This window comes from Marmota marmota, unplaced genomic scaffold (assembly GCF_001458135.2).
Source record: "Marmota marmota marmota unplaced genomic scaffold, marMar, whole genome shotgun sequence".
NCBI lineage: Eukaryota > Metazoa > Chordata > Mammalia > Rodentia > Sciuridae > Marmota > Marmota marmota.
Window position 1 is genome coordinate 17626463 of NW_026000019.1, and position 23403 is coordinate 17649865.

The 23403-nt window shown below is 38.9% G+C and overlaps 1 protein-coding gene across 18 annotated transcripts in view; it reads right to left on the reverse strand.

The window, feature by feature from the left end:
* Positions 1 to 23403, reverse strand: part of Rabgap1l (RAB GTPase activating protein 1 like) — a 592157-nt gene that overhangs the window by 21219 nt on the left and 547535 nt on the right. For 13 of the 18 annotated variants that reach the window (XM_048810001.1, XM_048810002.1, XM_048810004.1 and 10 more), the window contains 2 exons: positions 14482 to 14574; positions 3432 to 3542 (listed from right to left, as the gene is read on the reverse strand). In XM_048810001.1, coding sequence (XP_048665958.1) covers positions 3432 to 3542; positions 14482 to 14574 — 204 coding nt within the window. Of the gene's footprint in view, positions 1 to 3431; positions 3543 to 7618; positions 8740 to 9027; positions 9675 to 12245; positions 14296 to 14481; positions 14575 to 23403 lie in introns of those variants that run through there. The other 5 variants (XM_048810005.1, XM_048810013.1, XM_015491793.2 and 2 more) reach the window with 4 other exon arrangements.

The following is a 23403-nucleotide window of genomic DNA, read 5'->3' on the forward strand; positions in this document are numbered from 1 at the left end:
TCCTCATCAAAATACCAATTACCTTCTTCACAGAACAACAACAACAACAACAAAACAGTCCTAAATTCGTAAGAAAAAATGACTGAGAATAGTCAAAGCAATTCTAAGACAAAAGAAGCAACGCTGGAGGCATCATAATACCCGGCTTGAAATTATACTACAGAGCAATAGTCACAAAACTGCATTGTATTAGCATAAAAACAGACACATATACAATGGTGCAGAAGAGAAGACACAGAAAAAAGCCCACACATCTACAAGGAACAGTCATCTGTTCCTTGACAAAGGTACCAAAAGCCATGCACTTGGGAGGGGAGGGGGATACCAGGGATTAAACTCAGGGGCACTTAACCACTGAGCCACATCCCCAGCTCTTTTTAAATATTTTATTTAGAGACAGCATCTCACCGAGTTGCTTATGGCCTCACTAAATTGCTGAGGCTGGCTTTGAACTCTCCATCCTCCTGCCTCAGCCTCCCAAGCTGCTGGATTACACGTGTGCACTACCGGGCCTGGCTCAAGACAGCCCTTTTAGCAAATGGTGCTGGGAAAACTGATTATTCATATGTAGAAGAATGAGACTAGATCTTTAATTTTTACCCTATCATAAAACTCAACTCAAAGTGTATCAAAGATCTAGGAATTAGACCAGAAACTCTGTAAATCCTAGAAGAAAACACGGGTCAACACTCCAACATATAGGCAGAGGCTACACCTTTCTCAATAGGACCCCTATAGATCAGGAAACAAGGCCAAGACTAGGATGGCATCAAATTAAAAAGCTTCTGCACAGCAATGGAAATCATTAGGAAAATGAAGAGAGAACCTACAGAATGGGAGAGAATCTTTGCTAGCTCCTGGATTAATATCTAGAAATTATAAAGAACTCAGACAACTTTACACTCCAAAATCAAATAACCCAATTAATAAATGGGCAAATGAATTGAACAAACACTTCTCAAAAGAAGAAATACAAACGGCCAACGACTATATGAAAAAATGTTCAACACTGTTAGCATTAAGGAAATGCCAATCCAAACTACACAGAGACTTCATCTCACATGAGTCAGAATAATGGTCATCAAGAATACAAATAATAATAAATGATAGAGAGAATATGGAGAAAAAGTAATACTTTCACATTGTTGGTGGGACAGTAAATTAGTACAACCATTATGAAAATCAATGTGGAGGCTCCTCAAAAGACTAGGCATGGAACCACCGTATGACCCAGATATGCCACTCCTTGATACTTATCCTGAAGAATTAAAGGCATCTTACTATAGCAATAAATGCATACCTGTGTTTATAGCAGCACAATTCACAATAGCCAAATTATGGAAACAGTTGAGGTGTCCACCAATAAAGAAAATATGATACACACACACAATAAAAAAAATGAAATTATGCATTTGCAGGGAAGTGGATAGAATTAGAGACCACTATGTTAAGTGAAATAAGCCAAACTCAGAAGGTCAAGAGTCTCATGTTTTCTCCATACATGGAAGCTAGAGAGAGAAAAGAAAAGAAAGGTAGGGGTGGATCTCATGAAAATAAAAGGGAGATCAGTACAGGAAAGGGACCAGGTAAGAGGTGAAGGAAGGAGGGGCAAGTGCTGGGAGCAATATCGGCCAAACTGTACTTTACACACTGTGTGCATGAATGAATATGTAACAATGAATCCCACCACTATGTGCAACTATAATGAGCCAATAATAAATATGGAGAGAGAGAAAAAATAAATCTAAAAAATTAATTTTATTATTTGCTTACATCTTATACAAGACTTAACAGGTACCACCAAACACATTTCTCAAACAACTTTCAAGCTCTTTTCACTTCACTGAGCCCCTCTGAGTTCAACTCCTTACATTTTTCTTTCAGTTAGCCATCTTAAGAACATTATCAGAATTGGGGGTGAACCACACTGTTTGGGAAGCTAATATAGAGCCCAGACTAGCGATGCAGTATGTGGTCAGGCTGAGGCTGGTTTTGCTGGGACCCTTGCCTTGGTGCTGTGTCTTGGTCACACTTCCCTCATCTCATTTCAATCAACTTCCACATGGAATTTGTGATTAAAAGGACAAATATTTTTCAAATGGACTACTGTTCTATTTCTATGTCCCAAACAGCATAGTTGTTCTGCTTTGTACCAACTATACCTGGAGGCTGAAGGTGTAGCTCAGTGGTACAGTGCTTGCTCAGCATGCATGAAGCCCTGTGTTTAATCCCCAGCACAGAAAAATAGAAATCAAACTTCCTTTAGTGCTGACCCGCCCCCTGCAGCTTCCTTCCTTCCTTATTAGCACCATTTCCTCAATATTTATGTTTATCTCCCACCTTACCATGGTTAAAGCTTTTGAGCTAAAAAATTAGCTGTTTATATGAGGAAAAGATATGACAGAAACTACTTCTACCAACTTTATTTTTATTCATTTATTTTTGCAGTGCTGGGGATCAAACCTAGTGCTTTGAGCACAAGAGCTCTACCAGTGAGCAATACCACATGCTTCAATTATGAACACATAAGCAGATTATGTTATCAGTGGACTTGTGTTTTAAATACTGTCAATGCAAAGTTAAAGCACAGACAATGACTTTTTCTTTCCTTCAACAGTCTAAGTCTCAATTTTTCTAACCCTGCACCATTGGCAATATTTATTTTTTAGAAGTAAAAAAAGTAAAAATTTTAAGTCTGCACAAGACTGCTTCCACCTTGCCAATCATCTCAGGAAATGGTAGCAGTAGCAACAGGAAGTTCTAAGACTGTCAACATTTTGGGAATGAACAAGGAAAGTTATAGCATTAGAGATCTCTTAGCAACAGCGAAGGTTTGTTGAACACATACTATAAGTGCTTTAGCTTAACTCTCACATCTTCCCTCCAGGGTAGACACTTTTGCAACTACGGGCAGCTAAAGGACTGCCCAGGGTCACATGGTTGGCAAGTCGGGGGTGCCAAGAGGTTCACGTGCAGGCTCTCTGGCTCTCAGCCACTAAGATGCCTGCAAATTCGACAATCCAACATTTAATGCTTGCACTTCATGTAAAACTTCACATTTATTATTGGAACACGCAGCAAGGTGCCTACGATGTCAGGGTGGCAATAGTATACTCTGATACTCTTTGGTAATTATGAGGGCAGCTTTTGGTTTAAAAAAATACTGATAAAGAGAAGAGATGCTAAGAGAAATTTAGAGGTATAAAAATCAGCGTCACACATGCCTTTTGGAAATGAGCCACCCATTCTCAAAGGTGTGGGGTTTCCGCTCTCTCCAGTTAGCACGAGCTGCCCTCCCCACTGCCAGCCACCATCCATCTATACCAGGCAGCACACTCAAGAACAGCGAGCCTAGGAATGTAGTGAGAACTACCTGGTCCTCCCCCTTGAGGAAGTTAGTCTCATGTCTACCTCATGAGTGACAGATTTACCTGATCTAAGTCATTCCGCAGAGCGATTTTGCTGGTTACCAGTTCATGGGCGAGGTCATCATTCTCCTGCTCCAACCTCATGCTGGCCTCCTGTAATCTTCGGTTCTCCCTCTGTACAAAAAGAGCAAGAGCCAGAGGTGGGCATGAGTGCCTGCAGGCACCAGCAGAAATGGAAGCAGAAGCAACTGGTGAGGAAAAACAAGCAACACCAACAAAGTGAACTTCCAAAGGTGTAAAAGGAGAAGGCGCAGTGGCACAGGGAGGCGGGCCTCTGCCTGGGCAACAGCAGCGTCTGGCTAGCGGTGCGGCTGCGGAACTCTACCCAGTGCAGCTTGCAACTGTCCCTTATGACCCCCAGACGGACTCATCATGAAATGTGGACCACAAACAGCAGCGTGTCCAAACATACCCGCGATCCCATGAAGTTCCCACATAGACCTAGAATGCAGACGACAAGCAATTCTTGGACACATGCACAATAACTCCACCCTGGACCTGACGAGAAATGGTAAGACGCGGCAGGGATGACACTAGACATTTCTCCAAATTGTTTTCCAAGATCTGGGTTCAAGATGATTGAGAATATTTAAGAACACTAAATCAAGAGTCTAGATACTTGGGCTTGTGACTTGCTATCAGCTGATATTTTTTATTCTGTGAGTGAGATCACATTGACTTTTCTGAATACAATCTACTTTTATATTAGTAACAATAAGAGTCCCCATAAAAAGTCTTCTAAATGTCTATTTTGCTCCTTCAGATTAAAAAGACTCTGGGTAAAATAAATTACTAAGCTTGGATCCTTCCCCCCCATTAAAAAATAAAAAAAGTTTTTTTCATTTTTTTCTGCTCCCAGAAAAAATCTGAAGCAAAGTTATATGATGAAAGAACCAAGTGTCTGATGCTTATGAAATAAGGTCTCCCCTTCACTAGAGGTTGTGAGTCTGGTACATTTATATCTAGTCTCAGAAGAGCAGTTTAGTGCCTTCTACTCTATAGAGTATCATCTGTGCTTTCTTTGCTACTGTTAGCAATTACACGCAAGTCAAAACAGAGCTGACAGGAAAGACTTAGATGTGACAAAACCAAGTTTAGATTTACACTTCTAACCCCGCCCCCCTTTTTTTTCCTGCAAGGGAGGTAGAAGCAGACAAAGCACTGATGAGAGGAAAAAAACCACACACACAAAAAGAATACAAGAAGATAAATATATGTTTTAGAAGAGAGTGTTCCACAGTATAATAGAGGGGGCAAAGTTAATTCTATTATCTTTAGAAGAGTCTGTCATGAGAACCTAATCATCTCCCCCCCACCTCCCAAGAAGGGCTAAGAAACAGATGATAAGGGCAAAATCTGAGGTTGTCATGGAGGCAGAGGATCCATTAAAAGGGACGGTCAGAAGAAAGATAGGGGAGAAATCTGCTCTTTGCATATTTTCTTTTTTTCTTTGTTATTTTTTCTTTTTTCCCCCTTTCTTATTATACACTGGGCCAAGGATATTCTACCACTAAGCTACATCCCTTAGCCCTATTTATTTTTTATTTTGAGACAAGTTCTTGCTAATTTGCTAATAGGGCTGGCCTGGAATTTATGATTGATCCTTCTTCATCAGCCTCCTGAGTTGCTGGGATTTCAAGCATGTGCCAGTATAGCCAACTTGACTATATCTTTTTCTTTGGAAAAAAAATAGACTAAGATAGTTGGGGGATATCAGAAAATTCTTGAGAAAGATATCTACTAAACATAAAAAAAAGGAAATAATTCCAAATCACTTAAATACTCTTAAGTGGCAAAATTTCAGTTTTAGAATATTAAGAGAAAAATATCTAGTAACTGAGGAAATGCTTATTACCTTGTAGGGGGAAAAAAGACAAATAATGAGAAAATTATTTGGGCCACTGAACCACATGCCTAACCCTTTTTATTTTATTCTTTAAATATTTTTTTAGTTGTAAATGGGCACAATATTTTTATTTTATTCATTTATTTTTATGTGGTGATGAGGATCAAACCCAGTACCTCATGTGTGCGAGGCAAGCGCTCTACCACTGAGCCACAAGCCCAGCCCCCCTTTTTATTTTTTATATTGAGACAGGGTCTCACTAAACTGCTGAGTCTGGCTTTGAACTTGCAATCTTCCTGCCTCAGCCTACCAAATTGCTGGGATTACAGGCATGTGCCACCATGCCCACCTAGAAAATCCCATTTGTTTAACAGTATAAAAAGAAATATTAACTGTGGGTAGTATATTATTTTCATTATTGTCTTTGTCCTTTTTAAAAGAAAGTTTCCAAGTTTTCTTGGAATATATAATAAATTTGTAATAGGATTTTTAAAAGTTTTGTTTTTTAAAAAAGGGGAAATTTAGAATTTAAATTCCATCTAAAAGGATAAAATTTTGTTTTAAGTCCATTCCTGTTATAAGGTCATACCCCATCTGAAATACTGGATCTCCTTTGTGACAGAGGCATAGTGTAACCCTTTCCCAAGCTATTTCTGAAGAGACAGTTATTTGTATTTGTAGGGGCAACTCGTACTCATCTGATTCTGTCTGTTCCCTCAACCCACACAGGGTCCATGCTACCAAAGCAGCATAAACGTAGGAACTAATCTATGTATCCAGGGGACACAGCCAGAGTTTCTACAGTCGAACATTGGGAAAGCCAAAGGAACTCAATTTCTCACAGGTTCTTGAGAGCTAATATTTATTTCTGATGTATCTTTATTTCTGAACTTATATACTTGTAGAACACTTAGATTTTAAAAACATGTTTCAAAACTTTTAATAAATTTCCTTCTTGACAGAAGAGCAGCCACACCCAGCACAATTTCAACACAACAGATTTCACAAAGCAGACTGCTTACGTGGGAAGAGATTTTTCTCAGTTCTCAATAAATCCCTCAAGAAATCAAGATAAGACGACTTCAAAACCTAATCCTGAGATGAGTGCCTCACTCCTACCAAAACTGTACTGTAGAACTCCACCTTAGAAATGCTTCCTCTATTACGTAACTAGGTTAATCTGGCACAGGTGAAAATGTTGCAGCTACCAGTTTTTCAGGCTAGAGTAATATGCTTAGAATTGAGTTAAATCATCTCCAGGTAAATTCACATGTTGTTTGTGGGAAAGCACTATGTTCAAGTATTTTAAAAATGTACCAGGGAGCTACTTCATTATTGGTTAGAGATCAACATTTGATAAACTATGTATTACAGAGGAAAGAAGTGAGTTTCGCCGAAATTCTAACTGCAACTTCTCACTACAAGGACTACTGCAGCTTCAGCCTTGCCGGAGACCCACAGCTGAAGGCACAGGTGTGGGTGGGAAAGACCCGGAGAAAGTGAGGGGCTAAAAAGCAGAAGAGCCTGGGGCGCACCTACTGGCTTTTGCTTTAGCAAGAAGCTTCTGGTTGGTGTTTGCAAAGCAAGCAGCAGGGTGGGAGGTGTCAGGATGCCTGCTCTGACTCACAGACGGGTGGGAAAGCAAGCTAAGGGGCCAAAGTGCAGTATTCTCCTCCAAAGTACAAGCCTAGGGTGGCCAGGGGTCCTCACATGTTGTTTGGTGCTACAGATGCCTACTGAGTGCTACAAAGAGATGCTGCCACCCAGATGGAGATTTTCTACAAAGAACCTGCCCCTGTGTATCAAGGGGCAGCAGAAATTACACCACTCAGCTGGCTTTTCCAGCCCTTACCAAGAGCTGAAACGGTTTTCAGAACTGACTGATTTCAGAAAAAGTTTGCCTTTCCACTGGAATGAAGAAGTTAAGTTAGGTTTGATGGGCCTGGAAAAGGCAATATGTTCATTTTGAATGTTGGTGAAGTCTGCCCAGGAGAGACTTCAGTTCAGCCAGATAATCTGTGTCACCTTGGAGTTGTTGACAGGCTGCACGTTTACAAAAGCAGACGTGCTGAAGGCCCAGACTGTAAGCAAAACAAGCCGACTGTTCCCCTGGCCTTTCAGAAGAGTGCAGGAGATGTTGGTTACATAATCCTTAAAACTGGCCTCCCGCTGTCTGAAACAAACTCCATCTCACACAAATTACACTATTTCCACAGAAGGTAGACTTTCCTCAGGAGTTCCTCCCCACAGCTGGGAAAGTTCCTTTAGTAACTTTTGGGAGGAGGATACTGCATTTTTCAAAAAGACAGACGCTGATACAGACACACATAGATTAAAAACTTACCTCCTCAAAAGTCATAGACCAACTACCGTTTTCAATCATAGGTACAAAGACAATCGAAAAAAAAGGAATATCCAATGAAATCACACACCTACTAATACATACAGGAAATGACAGTAACAAAACACACTTGTTAATGCTATTTTTTCTTAGAGTCGTATGCTCTAAGTTCCTGCTGCTAACATTCGATGGAATAAAGTATGCTAGAGGCAGCCAAGTGGCAAGTCTCAACCCAGGAAGGCTCTACTTGCAAACTCCTCCCTCCCCACACTGCTATTTGCAGCTCTTATGACTGATGAAGACGCTGGCTGTAGAAGTATGAGCAACTACAGGGTGAGCTGTGGATATTGCTATTAATGCTGGCAGGAGGAACTTCCCTCTATGACAAGGTCAGCAGCCTTGCAAAATAGTTCATCTTCAGGCAAAAGAATGAAATCGCTGAGCAGGGAAATCCAAAAGAAAAACTGATCCCAGTTCTCATTTGTTTCTGGAGGCTGAAGCCGGCATAAAGCAGTCCAAAGGAGGGTGAAATCATTTACTCCAAGATGAGAAACCAGAGAAATGTGAACTGGCAATCAGCAGAAAATAAACTAAGCGCTAGGGGAAAAAATGACGGAGAAGGAGGTGGCTACATAAACCCTGGCTCAATATTTTGGGTGTGTTGTCTGCTGCTATGATGAATTCTTGGCTCATGCTTTTTAAAAGACATCTAAGGGTCAGGAAAAAATGTTTTTCTAAAAGACCCAGTACAACTTAATTAGCAACAACACATGCAATGCATCCATGCTTTCTTTTGGATACCTCTTTTAAAAGAGTTGATAATCATTTTCAAATTTTCAGCATACAATTTTTGACATACAAAGACAAATGTCCACAGATGAAATGTTCAAATGTCTATATTGCATGTAAATGGAGATCTGAGGAGAAAATCTGGTATCTGAAACTGTTTAATGCTTTCATTTCTTTCTCATCACATCCAATTTTATCTTTCTGGTGGAGACTTTAAAAAATTTAAATGTCAAACTAAAAACAAAATCTTTTTGGTGATAACTGACAGTTGGCAGACCAGACTGCATTTCTCTTAGCATTAAAATAAAAAAAAAATCTTAAATGATACTCTGGCACAGGGTCAGTAAACTCTTTTTTTTTTTTTTTTTAGTTGTTGATAGACATTTATTTTATTTATTTATATGCAGTGCTGAGAATCAAATCCAGTACCTCACACATGCTAGGTAAGTGCTTCACCACTGAGCTACAACCCCAGCCCCTGGGGTCAGTAAACTTTTAATGTGAATAGCCAGAGAGTAAATATTTCAGGCTTTGCAGGTCACACATCTGTGTTGAAATCACTCAGCTCTACCACAGTCATTTTTAATGCAGCCCTAGGCAATAAGTAAACAAAAAGATGTGGCTGTGTTCCAATAAAACTTTATTTACAAAAACCAGCAGTGAGCTAGATTTGGCCCAAAGACTGTTACTTGTGGATCTCTGCTCTTCTTTAGCATACCAACAAGTATTTTAAAAACAAATAGGTTACAGAAGATGTAGAAACATATTAGTGTCATATTTTCTCAGGTTAACAGGAAACAAAACTTTCTAAAAATTAAAGAGAATATCTGGAGGATTCTGAAGATCATCAAGAAACACACTCAAAATTCAGGTGCTTTGCACTTACACCTCCCCTCAGGGCTGGACCAAGCCAGTCAGAACACCAGTGCATTGAAGCCTCAGTTCCTTGCTAGCTACTGTGCTTGAGAAGCCCCCAGGGCTCTAGCTGTGGTCTCCAAGGTCCTACAACAATAAGCTCATTGTTATGCAGGTCAAAAAGAAAGTGGCAGCCTTCCCAAATAGACCATTAGTTATCACAAGCAACTTGTGTCCATTACTATTAAAAACATATGTCCTAAAATAAATATTTCTGAAAGCCAGTAACAGTATCCTTTCATGAGAAAATGATAAAATGTAAGCTTTCACTGGCAGAACAACATTTTTCAACATGGATTCACTTATCTTGACTTCCATGAGCAAGGAAAGACCCAACACAGAGGGAGGAAAGTACCTATAAACAAAAGAGTTTATAGGTAAGAAATTTACTACAATTTAAACATGTTCATTTGTTCAAGTTTTTAAAATGTGACAGTTGCTCTAAATCATTTTAATAAATACATGAAAATGGCAAATACTATAAGTATAATTAAGTTTTATGTCACTATTTTGTATGATTTTTTACTATGTATAATTTAAAAAGCTTTAAAAATTATACATAGTAACAATTGCTCTACAAAAATAGTAAAGTGCCCCTAGTTCAGTCCTTTGTATTGTGGAAAGAAGGAAGGAGGAGAAGAAAAGAAAATACTATCTGTATCTCAAACTCAAGAGAGTTGAGCTTTCCAGACTCTGTAGGATTTTCCCATCCAGAACAGGTAACCTTAACTATGCTCTGGGAGATTCACTGAACTTAATTAAATTACTTAGCTGCATTTTCAAGGCTTGCCCCCATTTGTGAATAGTTCTCTAATTAAAAGGAAGAGCATATGCACGAAGTCTTATGTCCCTAGAAACCACCTTTCCTCACAATAACATTTCATTTCACTGCTGGGCACAGTGGCGCATGCCTGTGATCCCAGCAGCTCAGGAGGCTGAGGAAGGAGAGAAGAATCTAGAGTTCAAAGCCAGCCTCAGCAATAGTGAGATCCTGTCTCTAACTAAAATACAAAATAGAGCTGGGGATGTGGCTCAGCGGGTGAGTTCCCCTGAGTTTAATCCCTGGTACTCCACCCCTGTGGCTGGGGGGGCACCCCCCCAAACAAAACAAAAACATTTCACTACCTTAAGATAGAAACAGTATTTTGATTCTGAAATGGGTGTTTGCTAGGGGCTTGGTTACTAATTTTAAAAATGTTCTAAAGTAACTATACCTATCCATAAACATGTTTTCTGGGGAGTTGTGCAAAAGTGGAAATGTACTTGATGCATTTCTATAGCTATATCCTCACCCCACATTCCACCTCATTAGAAATCAATCAAGAAATTCACAAATCAAAACACTGGAGTAGATAAAGACTATTCCACAAATTGAGCCAACCCCAAGTTAAGAAGGATGTTAAAAATGATTTAAAATATTCTATATTCCTTTCTGTTTTTTGAATCTTGTCATGAAATGAACCAGAAACAGAACCCTGAAGCAGGCGATGTGGGGTTCACTGAGGTCACATACAACTGATGCCAAGACAGGCAGTGCAGGATGTGTGGGTGTCACCTATTCACGTATGCACATGTCTCTGTGCATATGTATGTGTAGGCACTGCTAATATTATATCTAGAAATTAAAAAGCATCACTAAAAATGAACATACCACCCATTTGTCTTCATCTTTCCCCTACAAATAAGGGTACACATGGGGTTGATGATCATTAATTAGCTCAGATTCTGACAGGAAGGCCTCCTTCCCACTAGTGTGGCTTCTACACAGGTACATCTGGTGTGATTTGGGGTCCATAAAAAGGAAGATGGTAGACTAGAACATTTAGCTTGGGTTTGTTTTTCCTTTGGTGGAGGGCTGTAATTTACCTACCATAAAACCATGCTCTTAAAATGTACAATTTAGTGGCTTTAGGATATTCACAAAATTGTGTGACCATTATCACTGCCTAAACTCAGAACATTTTTCATCATGATTATGGTTTTAGAATTTAAATTTATACTAACATTATTTTATTGTATTTTTTTTGTCTGAGATTGAAGTGTTGGATAAAAGTGAGAATGGCTAGGTAACTCGAGAAAGTAAATGTTTGCATATGTCATAAAAATATGCACAAGCACATGCTTAGACGGACACAGCAAGAAGTGTGATTGCAATTCTAAGGGCCATCTTTGATTCAAATTCTGCCTTTTCTGTCATACCTTTTTTTTTTTTTTTTTTTTTTTAAACATAGGGTCTTGATAAGTTGTTCAGGCTGGTCTTAAATTTGTGAGCACAGGTGATCCTCATGCTTCAACTTCCCAAGTAGCTGGGACTCCAGGTGTGTACTGCCATGCCCGGTTACAAGAGCACTTTGATGTATGCCACCAAGACCATGAGAAATAGCATCATCTGAAATACCTCTGTTGTATGACATTTCTAGGCATTTAAAAAGTAAAAATTGAAAGAAGTAGGAAAAAAATTTTTTAAAAATAAAAATAATAAGTAAAAATTCCCACTGTCTTCCAAACTCTGTTGCCATATGGCAAACTAGGGGTAGATGTGGCATTTTAAGCAGTGTGGGTTCCAAAGTTCGGGAGGAGTGGATACTGAACTGATGCAAAATTCTCACTCAATGCCTTAAAAGATCTTTCCTGGTTATTATTTTTTAAAAATATCTTAATTTATTTATTTAATATGGTGCTGAGAATCGAACCCAGTGCCTCACACATGCTCAGCAGGCAATCTACCACTGAGCCACAACCCCAGCCCACCCCTCACATTATTCTTAAAGCACTTACTTAAACTGGGTTCCTAGTCCAAAATCTAAAAATTACAAAGTGTTCATTATCAGCAGAGATCTTATTCTTGACAAGATTAAGTATTATAAAGGTATTTTCTAAAATACTTCACTACTTTAATTAAAATAATGATTAGTTTCTTTTTTTAAAATTTTTGATATTCTGGATTGAACCCAGGGATTTACACACTTTACATGCAAGGTAAGCACTCCTCTACTAAGCTACATCCCCTATCTTACCATTAGCTTCTTAAACTAGATGTTAATCATCTGAAGGACCAAATCTGTTGATGGCTGGAAACTATCTTGTCATATGTGTTGTCAACTATATTGAAAATGGAATTATAATTTACCGCGCCCATCACCAGACAAATGCCTGGATATCATTGAAAACACTGAGAGATGCTACCCTAGATAATATAGTGAGAAGCTATTACAATCATTCAAAAGGAACAATTACTGAGGTTATCTGATATGTGCAAATAAGACACTACAACACTTGAATTTAAAATATTTGCATTCAAAACAAAACCATAGAGTTTAATTTTTCAATGAAAATTTAGTCCTTCAATGAAAAATATACTAACTGATAATCCTACATGTTATAAGCACTTTTTAAAAATAACACACATTTTACTATTTATTTATACATACCTGCTTTGACAAAAGAAAGAAAAACATGGTAACAGTTCATTCCTAGCCTGTTTTTAAAAGTACAAGGCTGGGTTTTCATTTTCCTCTTTTACTTTAAAGCACTCTTCAGATTTTTTTTCCATAATGATAGTGGCATTAAGGAAATTAAAACTATATAAGCAGTAGTAGGGTTTCATTCTGGATCTACCATTACTACCTTCAAAACTTTTTACAGTAGAGTGTTATAGGACCAACATTAAAATTGGACTTATTGTGGAACAATGGTGGTGGGAAGTAGCTTTAGCTCTTATCTGGTGGTAGTTATCTGTCGTAGCTCTATGTGGGATTTTATTCGCAGCTCCTGAGCCAGTTCTGTAAGCAAGGGGAGAAGCATACTGACTGGTGGTAGGTTACTCAGTAGCAATACCTGGGAGAAATAGAGGAAGATCCATGAGGGACTGGAGGGGCAGACCAATGTGAGGTTATGTTATTTCAGTAATTCTTGGATAACTTGTGGTAGTAGTCTTCATAAGCTAATAATAACCAAGTTTACTGAACATTAACCCTGTGCCGAGTACTTAACACACAACACCCCTCAACCTCGCACAAATCCATCAAGAAATTATGTGCACTACACATTTAACAGATGTGAAAAAGGTTCAATAACTAGTCCAAGATGCTGAACAGCAGCATAGATTCTAAAATCTCCAATTAGGTTTCCAAATCCTGTGCCCTTTCTCTTAAGAGCCACAATTTCAATTCAGGTCTTCTGACTACAAAATCCATACACTCCTTCCACCCTGCTCCTCTGTACACATTCCACGCTGTTCAGTTCAGCAACACAGTGAAGATGCACTGTGTGACTGTGCTGCCCACATAAAGGCAACTCTAGTTACCACGGTGGAAGCCATCCCACTCTGGGTGATTTCATTAACAAGGCTACCATAATACTTCTCTTGGCAGGACATTTTGGCATTAGTGGGGTAATGAGAGGGAGGGACTTGTGCATCTGCATGAGTCTGAAGAATTAAGACAAAAATGTTTCACTTGGAAAAAGTAAGTTGGCAATCAGTATTTCCCAACACTATTCAAGGACCAGTGTTGCTAATTACTATTGTGATCACAAATGGCCTAATTTAAAAAAAAATCCACAATTAAGAGATTAAAATAAAATCACTTTGATTCTAAGACTGCATACTGTGTCAAATGTCACCATTACCCATGAATTTGTTTATAGAAGTAAATGCTGCAACAAACGCCATTACTGGGCTTGAGGTACCTTTGTGGTTTTTTATTTTTCCTTCCAAGTAAGTCTGTCTTTTTAACATTTGCTACAGGCAGAAATAAGTTTGAAACATCCTTGTGCCAGTCTTGCAACAGTTCACCTTCTAAAAGTCTCTGAGGAAGTGATCATGCACAGCTAAAACAGTACTTTGCCATTTTCCTTTTTTTCTCATTTTTGAAAGTAGAAAGCCACTTTCTCATTTTCTTTTTCCCTTTCTCTCAGCTTCTTATGAAGATTTCCAGTATAAATGCAACAGCTGGAGTTACCTACAAATATACAAACTGAGAGAAAAGAAATATTATGGTTGGCTACTTGGGAGTCTCCAGAAACGAAGACACACCTGGACAGTCAGCATGATGAGACAGTGCTCGGTGGATCGGGGTGGGCCAGAGGGAAATGAAATCCCCACAACTGCTGCTTTCAGATAAAAAGGCACACTGCTGACAGGTGCACAGTACCTCCCATACCTTGTATCTATCCATTGGGTCTTCCTGCTGCAGCTGACTCTCTCGCATTGTCTGATATTCTTTTTCATATTTTTTCAGCTTTTTGGTTGGTACCTGCAGAGTTTTGAGAAAATTGCATTAGATAAGACAATCATTTAGGATCCCCGCTGCCCCCCCACACACCACAATACTGGGATTGAACCCAGGGGTGCTCTACCACTGAGCTACATCCCCAGTCCTTTCTATTTATTTATTTATTTAGAGACAGGGTCTCACTAAGTTGCCAAGGCTGTCCTTGAACTTGCCATCCTCCTGCCTCGGCCTCCAGAGTCTCTAGGATTACAGGCATGTGCCACCACACCTGGCTGGGAAAAAAACTTCCCAATGCTTCTGGCATTCTAAAGGAACATTCCCAGCCAAAGGCTGGGGGGAAGCCTAGATTCTAAAGCAAGGCTTGGCAAACTTCTCCCGTAAAGGGCCAGAGAGTGTATTTTTGGCTGTACAGGCAATAAGATCAAGGTCACAGCCATTCAACTCTTGCTATTGCATGAAGATGGGGGGAAAAGGCACACTCATACATTGCTAGTGAGACAGCAAATTAGTGCAACCATTATGAAAAGTGGTATGGAGATTCCTCAGAAAAGTTGGAATGGAACCACCATTTGACCCAGCTATCCCACTCCTCAGTTTATACCCAGGACTCAAAATCAGCATACTACAGTGATGCAGCCACATCCATGTATATAGCAGCACAACTCACAATAGCTAAACTATGGAACCAACCTAGGTGTCTTTCAACAGATGAATGGATAAAGAAAATGCATACACACACACACACACACACACAATGGAATATTACTAAGCCTTAAAGAAGAATAAAATGATGGCATTTGCCAATAAATGGATGGAACTAGAGAATATCATGCTAAGCAAAATAAGCCAATCCAAAAAAAACACAGGCCAAATGTTTTCTCTGATATGTGGATGCTAATTCAAAATAAAGCAGGGATGCTGGAGCTATGAAAGAATAGAGTTACTTGGGGTTAGGCAGAAGGGAGTGAAGAGAGGGGAGGGGTATGAAGGGTAGCAGAATGAATTAGACATAATTACCCTATTGTGCATAAATGATGACATGACCGGTGTGATTCTATATCAAGTACAACCAGAAGAATGAGAAGTTATACTCCCATTTATATATGACGTGTCAAAGTGCATTCTACTGTCATATATAACTTAATAGAACAACAACAAAAAAGCTGCCTCAGGTGACACATAAGGGGATGAGTGTGGCTATGTTCCAGCAAAGCTCCATTCACAAAAACAGCCACGGTCTGTCCACCTATTTTAAATACTGTTGTCACAACTCTTCTTATCTATGTATTTAATAGTACTATTAATTTTAACTATCATTAAGTGTAATTCAGTCTTCTATCATATTGAAAATAAAAATTGTTTAATAGAAGTAAAAAGATGAGCAATAATAAATGTCTTTAAATGGGTTAATATACCAAAAACAAAGGTCTAAAATTTGACGATAAAACTTGAAAAAATACAGTATCACTGTACTGAAACAACAATAAATCATCTCAACATCTATAAACAACTCATCTACTTCTTGCTAAAATAATGTCATCCTCAAAAGACAGTAGTTGACTCTTTCTGAAAGGACTGGAATCATATAGAATCTTTGATTTTAAAAATAAATAAATAAACACAGCATACCATAAAGATCATAGAATTTGGCACTGGACAAACCTGGGTCCCAATGCTCATTACTTATTTACAAACTTTGTAATCTCTCTGCAAAGAGGTATTTAACTTCTCGGCCTCAGTTGTTCATCTATAAAATGATGGGTAAATAAATTTCTACCTCATAATGCTTGACAGGAGAGTTAAATAACATATAAATGAGAAATCTAAAGAAATGCTTGGATAATAGAAAATTTTGAATTAAAAAAAAAAAAAAGCTTTAGTAAAATGAACATATTACAACCTATTCTGCTCCACATGACAAATCAGGTCTACTTTCAGCCTTTCCTTAAAAGGCCAAATTATGTAATTCCTTTATTTATTTTTTATAAGTTGTAGTTGGACACAATGCCTTTATTTTTTATTTTTATATTCCATTGTCTATATATACCATGTTTTCTTTTTACAATTCCTTTATTTTATTTATTTATTTTTATGTGGTGCTGAGGATTGAACCCAGGGCCTCGCACTTGCAAGGCAAGTGCTCTACCGCTGAGCTACACTGCCCCATGTAATTCCTTTAAACATCAAAATCTTTCCTTAGTGTTTAGATGCCTGAGAAAGGGACTTGAAATGAAGAAAAGCAGTTTTGTTTTTGAGATTATAAACATGCCACTTTGCAAACATCTTGAGGAGCACGAAGGCAAGGACGTGGTCTGTACCCTCGGTATCCACCATGACAATGAGCACAGGATGGGTCTATCCTGGGCCCTCGACAGGTTCTTCCTCGGTTCAAAGTATGACGTTTGGAAAACATGTATGTGTGTGAGAGACAGCTGAAGAGAATGGAAAGCAACCAGCATATTCATAATTATTTTATAATTTTAAAGACAGTTTTAATACTCTGGAATCTGAGAGTTAAATTAAAAAGCAGACTACAGGGCTGGGGATGTGGCTTAGGTGGTAGCGTGCTTGCCTAGTATGCGTGAGGCACTGGGTTCGATTCTCAGAACCACATAAAATAAAATAAAGATATTGTATCCACCTAAAATTAAAAAATAAATATTAAAAAAAGGCAGACTCCAGGTATCATTCTCTTCATTCTAATTACTTTGTTATTTCTATCCAGGAGCACTGTGAAATTCTGGAATTTTCTGCTTCTGAGCACAGTTGGGAAGTTTCACAAACTCAGTCCAAATCACTAGACAACCACGTTGTGAGAATATTCATCTGGCTGATGAAAAAATATCTCCCTTTCAAACAAATGGGGACACTTTCGAGGGTGTAACTGAATTACAAGGCCACCATTGAGTGCGGTCATGAGAAACACTAATCCATCTCCAGAGACCTTCCACAATGCACTGTGACCAACCAGAGAGCAGCAGGAAGGAAAGCACCACCTACCAACTGTGTGACTTCACAGATGGCTAGATAAACAAGGGAAACACACAGACCCGTGCTAGGAAAACAACCATATTTTTCTAGATTTTTCTGGAATTCGATTGTAATTCCCTTTCTCTGTATGAACTAATCAAAAAACCAGACACAGACTCTGAAGATCAAGTAGCAAATGAAACAACCCTGGAGCCCTGGAAAAGAGGGGAGAAGTCCCAGGGTTTTATGCAGTGGCAAGGTGTTGAGTGTTATCCCCAGAAGCAGGGCCGTGGGGGCAGCTGAAGGTGCCTTGAAGCGTCTACTCAGCAGCCCCAACCCACCAGATGGGAGGTGTTCAACATCTTTGCAATTGGGATGCCGTACCGCAGGGTGAAGGCTGAATTTCAGTCCCAGGTGGAAGCATTTTCTACTGTTCTAAAATGGATCTGTTCATCAATGACTGAATTACATATTGCAACTTGTTCCTAGAAAATTCTTCTAAAACCATATTTTAAAAAAAATTCTATCACTAAGATTTTTTTACACGTAAAAGAGTGTTTTTTTTTAAGCTACTTATGTTAAAAGGTTCATTTCCAAGTGAATTTTTTTTTTAAAAAAAAATACACGAAACATCCTCCATAAGCTAATCCTTTCCCATCTGGCTCAGATTCTAGGATGTTTGGCTTCATTTTGTTCAGGGAAACAGCAGGTTCCCAGAACAATATGTTGCTAAGAAACCTTGGAAGCTTATTTATCTTGTGCTGCTCGGTGATATTGAGCATTTACCTGTAATCGACACAATGTGAAGGGGGAGAGGAGAGCTGATATGGTACTCGTTATTTATGAAGTAATCTAAGAAAACAGACTTTTGTTTTTAAAACTACAGTTCAGGGCAAATTTGCATTTTATTTCAGTGAATGGAATATTGAGGCTAGAAATTCTTATTAGATAAAGGAATAAGAAAAACCTCTCCATTAGGTAGTTTAAATAATTAAAAAGGTCACTAAAAATTACTAGAATAAAACAACCCATTATCTCAAGAGCAGCATAGGTATTTCTCCTCTTAAGTTAAAGTTAAATCAATTTAATGAAGGTATGCTCTTGAAGAATATGTGAAGATATTAAGAATCACCCCTCCTTTTTTTTGGTACTGGGAATTGAACCCAAGGGTACTTAACCACCGAGTCACATCTCCAGCCCTGTTTTATATTTTATTTAGAGAGGTCTCGCTGAATTGCTTAGCACCTCACCTTTTCTGAGGCTGGCTTTGAATTCATGATTCTCTTGCCTCAGCCTCCCAAGTCCAGCTATCCCTCCTTTTTAATGGTTACCTAATGTGGAGGTCCTGTTCCACCAGCTATCTACCCTCAGCCTCTCCAGCATTCACTGTTTGGCTATGTTCAGAAATCTGGCAGAATCCACAACTGTTTCCATGAGTTCAACTGATAATGAGCACTCACCACTCAGAAATGGTATTTATTAAAAACAACCAACCAGGGCTGGGGTTGTGGCTCAGTGGTGGAGCATTTACCTAGCATGTATGAGGCCCCGGGTTTGATCCTCAGTACCACATAAATAAATAAATGAACTGTGTCCATCTACAACTTAAAAACAACAACAACCGGGGCTGGGGATGTGGCTCAAGCGGTAGCGCGCTCGCCTGGCATGCGTGCGGCCCGGGTTCGATCCTCAGCACTACATACAAACAAAGATGTTGTGCCCGCTGAAAACTAAAAAATAAATATTAAAAAAAAATTCTAAACAACAACAACAACAACCACCACCACCAAACGAACAGAAAGAGAAAAATGGAACATCCAACCCTGGCACGACACCTGCAAATGACTATGACAGGGATTGTTTTAACACCCAGCCAAGCTCAACATTTGGGACTTGACAACTAGTTTGGGAAGATAGCATTTTAAGAGAGAACCAGTTTCATCTCTTGAACTGTTTATGGCATTTAGTGATATTTCACACTGTGCTTGCCCCTGACATTTAAATTCATATCATAAATATTTATTTGCATGGAATTAGTAAATGGCAACGGGCGGGCTTTCAGAGATTGCTTGCTTGGTGCATCCTCTCTGCAGGATGCGGACACTGAACACCTGTGGCTAGAGCTGAGGAAGACCCACGAGTTGCAGCAGAGCAGTCTGGGCCTGGGGGGTCGGCTCCCTCATGCACACTGCTTCTTCCTGAGACTGGGCAAACTCTGGTAAAATGCTTCTCAAATATTAGCCATTTGAATATTCCTTCTCTATTTTTGCCATCTATTCACATTTTACTTACTACTTTTCTTTAAATCAACCATTTAAAAAAAACAGATTTATTTTGCAAGAAAACAATCAATTTGGAAACTGGAGTCAAAATGGAACAATCGTTTCTCAAAGATGTCTGCATTCTAATCCCTGGAGCCTGTGAATATGCTATCTTCATGGCAAAATGGGTTTTGCAGACGTGGTTTAAGCTAAGGACTTGAGACAGGAAGATTTTAGATTATTAGGTGATTTGGTGAAATGACACAGTTCTTTAAAGGAGGAGAACTTTTCCAGACTTTACTCAAAGGAAGCTGTGAGTGCTACAGATGGAGGCCCAAGAAAGTCAACGTTGCTGGCTTGGATGATGGAAGCAAAGTCCTCCAAGTAGGGGAATGTGAGCAGTCTCTGAACGCTGGAAAATGGGAGGGAATGGATTCTTCCCAATGACATCAGGGGAGAAATTCAGCCCCTCAATGCCCTCATTTTAGCCCAGCGAGACCCATGTCCTATTCTAACCTAGAGAACTGCATGTTCTTTTAACCACTAAGTCTGTAGTTACCTTTTATGGTAACCACAGGAAACTAACCAAAATATTATAAATAATAACTGCTATTCATGGAACTATTTAATGTTTACAAAATTCAGTTGAAAGTCAACACTTGCTGAAAGCAAGATAAAAATTCCCTCGTCCTTCATTTTATAGTCAACAATAAATATGCCAATATAAAATAAACTGTAAATTGCTAATCCTTCCATTAAAAACAGCAGGGGATCAAACTATACAGCAGTAAGCAAAGATAAAAACCACTGGTCCCAGCCAATGCGCAGACTCATGTGGTCCCTTGCTGCTCTCTCCTCCTATAACCACCCGCAACTGGCTGTGGTGTTGGCCAAGTGGTACCCACGAGGTACTTTTTTAGTTCTTGCTAAGGATCAGTCCAGTATCCACTGGCATTTCCATGATGGGTTTATTGTATTCTACTGTTAAAATGCCTGTTCAGACCCTCTAAAATGACTTCATGGCAGCATTTTGAAAGACACTGCACTAAACTGAATGGGCTTTTTCAACGGTTCCCCTGATAACAATGGGTTACAATTCTAAACCAGGGGGATCTTTATTAACTCCACTCCCGGCCACCAACACCTCATCTGCCACTTACTGATGAGCATGAGCCTTATTCAGCTGTTACCTGGAAACAATAAAGACAGGAGCCTGGTGAGCTAAGGCAAAGGGGAGGGAAGAGAAAGGGTGAGGAGTGTTAAGTAGTGACCTTCATGACAGTAAAGGAGAAAGCACAGTAATTGCTCTCCCCCATGTTATCATGCTGGCCTCAGAAGATACGACAGGAGAGGCTGCAGGAAGAACAGGTTGAGTCTCCCTCAGAGGGAACACTTGGATTCCAAATGTTTCAGATTTTGTAATATTTGCGCATACACACATACACACACACACACACACACACACACACACTCCAGATATCTTGGGGATGGGCATCCAGTCTAAACATAAAACTCATTTACGATTCAGATACTCCTCGTGTATATAACCGGAAGGTGACATTACATAGTATTTCCAGTGCACTTGGGTTTTGACTGTGCTCTGACTTCTAAAGTCAGGTGTGGACTTTTCCATTTCTGGCATCATGTCAGTGCTTAGAAAGTAACAGATTCTGGAACATTTCAGATTTAGGGTTTTCAGATTAGGAATGCTCAACCTGTACACCCAACCTCTTCACTCCCCATGGTCTCTCATCTTCTCATTCAAGGTCTATATTTCTTATTTTTATTTGTGACTCAGATTGAATATGTATTTTGTTGTATTTAATTTTAAATGAATTTTTCTTAATAATCTTTATCTTACTAATCACATCTACCAGGATTATTACTCTATTTTGTATTTTTATTTTCTTTTTTTTTTTAGACAGAGAGAGAGAGAGAGAGAGAGAGAGAGAGAGAATTTTAACATTTATTTTTTAGTTTTCGGCGGACACAACATCTTTGTTTGTATGTGGTGGTGAGGATCGAACCCGGGCCGCACGCATGCCAGGCGAGCACGCTACTGCTTGAGCCACATCCCCAGCCCCTGTATTTTTATTTTCATACTCTAATTTTGAATACTCATTAATATTTGAATTTCACATCATTAATTATTACAAAATAAAAATATATTTTCTTACATATAAGGTTTAGGTAAGTTTCCTGACTACAAATACAACCTTTGTACATTTAAGAGCTCAAGTGCTTTTCAACACTATAGGATAATTAGGATAATAGAACTCTTAAGTAACAAATTTGAACACCCCAACTATATAAACTTAAAGGAAACTTATACACAGAAAGCAAAGAAATAACAGGACACACATGGAGATTTTTCAACTTGCTCTGCAATGCATATAAGATCTTTGGTTTATATGGATTTTATGGAATAGTGTTTCAAGTTCATTAAAAAAATGGTTTTTGAATTTAAACAGAGAAGAGAACCTAGGAGCCACCAGTGTTTCTCAGGGTAAGGTACCACTGGCATTTGGGTGGAATGATTCTTGTTTGTATAGATTCCACTTTCCAGTTCTGAGTACCTGGCAATGCTGGTGCCATTTAACATTTTACCTAGTAAATACCATAGTGCCCTCCTGTCATTGACAAAGGATGCCATACACCTTTTCAAACTAGGGGTGGACACAGGAGTCTGCAATATTTGAGGGGTAGGTAGTTGCTCAGCATGGAATTTGTATTGAGAATTAATGAGCTAACCTGTCAATAAGGAAAGATGGAGACAAGCACGGCATGCTCGGTTCCCAGCAGCCCACTGGTACACCCTGACGCCCGCTTCCCTCTGCAGCTTTCAGTCAGCAGTAATTGGCATTAAGTATGGGATTGTTTCATGTTTAAAAAAAAAAAACCAACAGTTTTATAGTAATAACTTAGAAAAATCTATATTTAATATTTTCAACAACTCTGTATTATTCAGATTCTACATATAAGAAGGTACAGTCACACAGATGGTAAATGGAGTCAGGAATGAAATCCAGACAGCTGCCTGCAGAGCCTGCCCTTGTAACTACTTAGCTTTATTGTCTGGGACCAGAGCATGAAGGCAAAGAAACTTGAGAAGCTGAGGGTCTAGACAGAGTGCCAAGTATGTGTCTGATTACCACATGGTTTCATGGTACAGTAACAGATGTTCAGATGTTCATACAAGGTACAAGGATGACCAAAAGGAAATGTGGGTCAGAGGCAGAGGAAGCACAGCTATCAGGGCTTTTTTTTTTTTTAAACACCGGTTTAGACAAGCTTCCCCCATGCTCAAAATGAACACTGGGCCAGCCAACTGTAAGACCTATAATTTAGGGCCTAAGGAATCTGTTTCTCTACTTTAGAAATAAAAGATAAAAATATTTATTGATGGATGCAGATACTTGTAAATCACACTGGTTTTTTTTTTGTTTGTTTGTTTGTTTTTGGCTTTTTAAAGGCTCATATGACTCAGGTTAATGTTTTTCAAAATAAATATTCCCTGTGATCAGATATTCAAGTGCTTAAAATTTTAATATAATAGAACAAATGACTATCCATTATGTACTGTTCTTGTTCACTCCAGATAATTTCTTAGGATGAATAT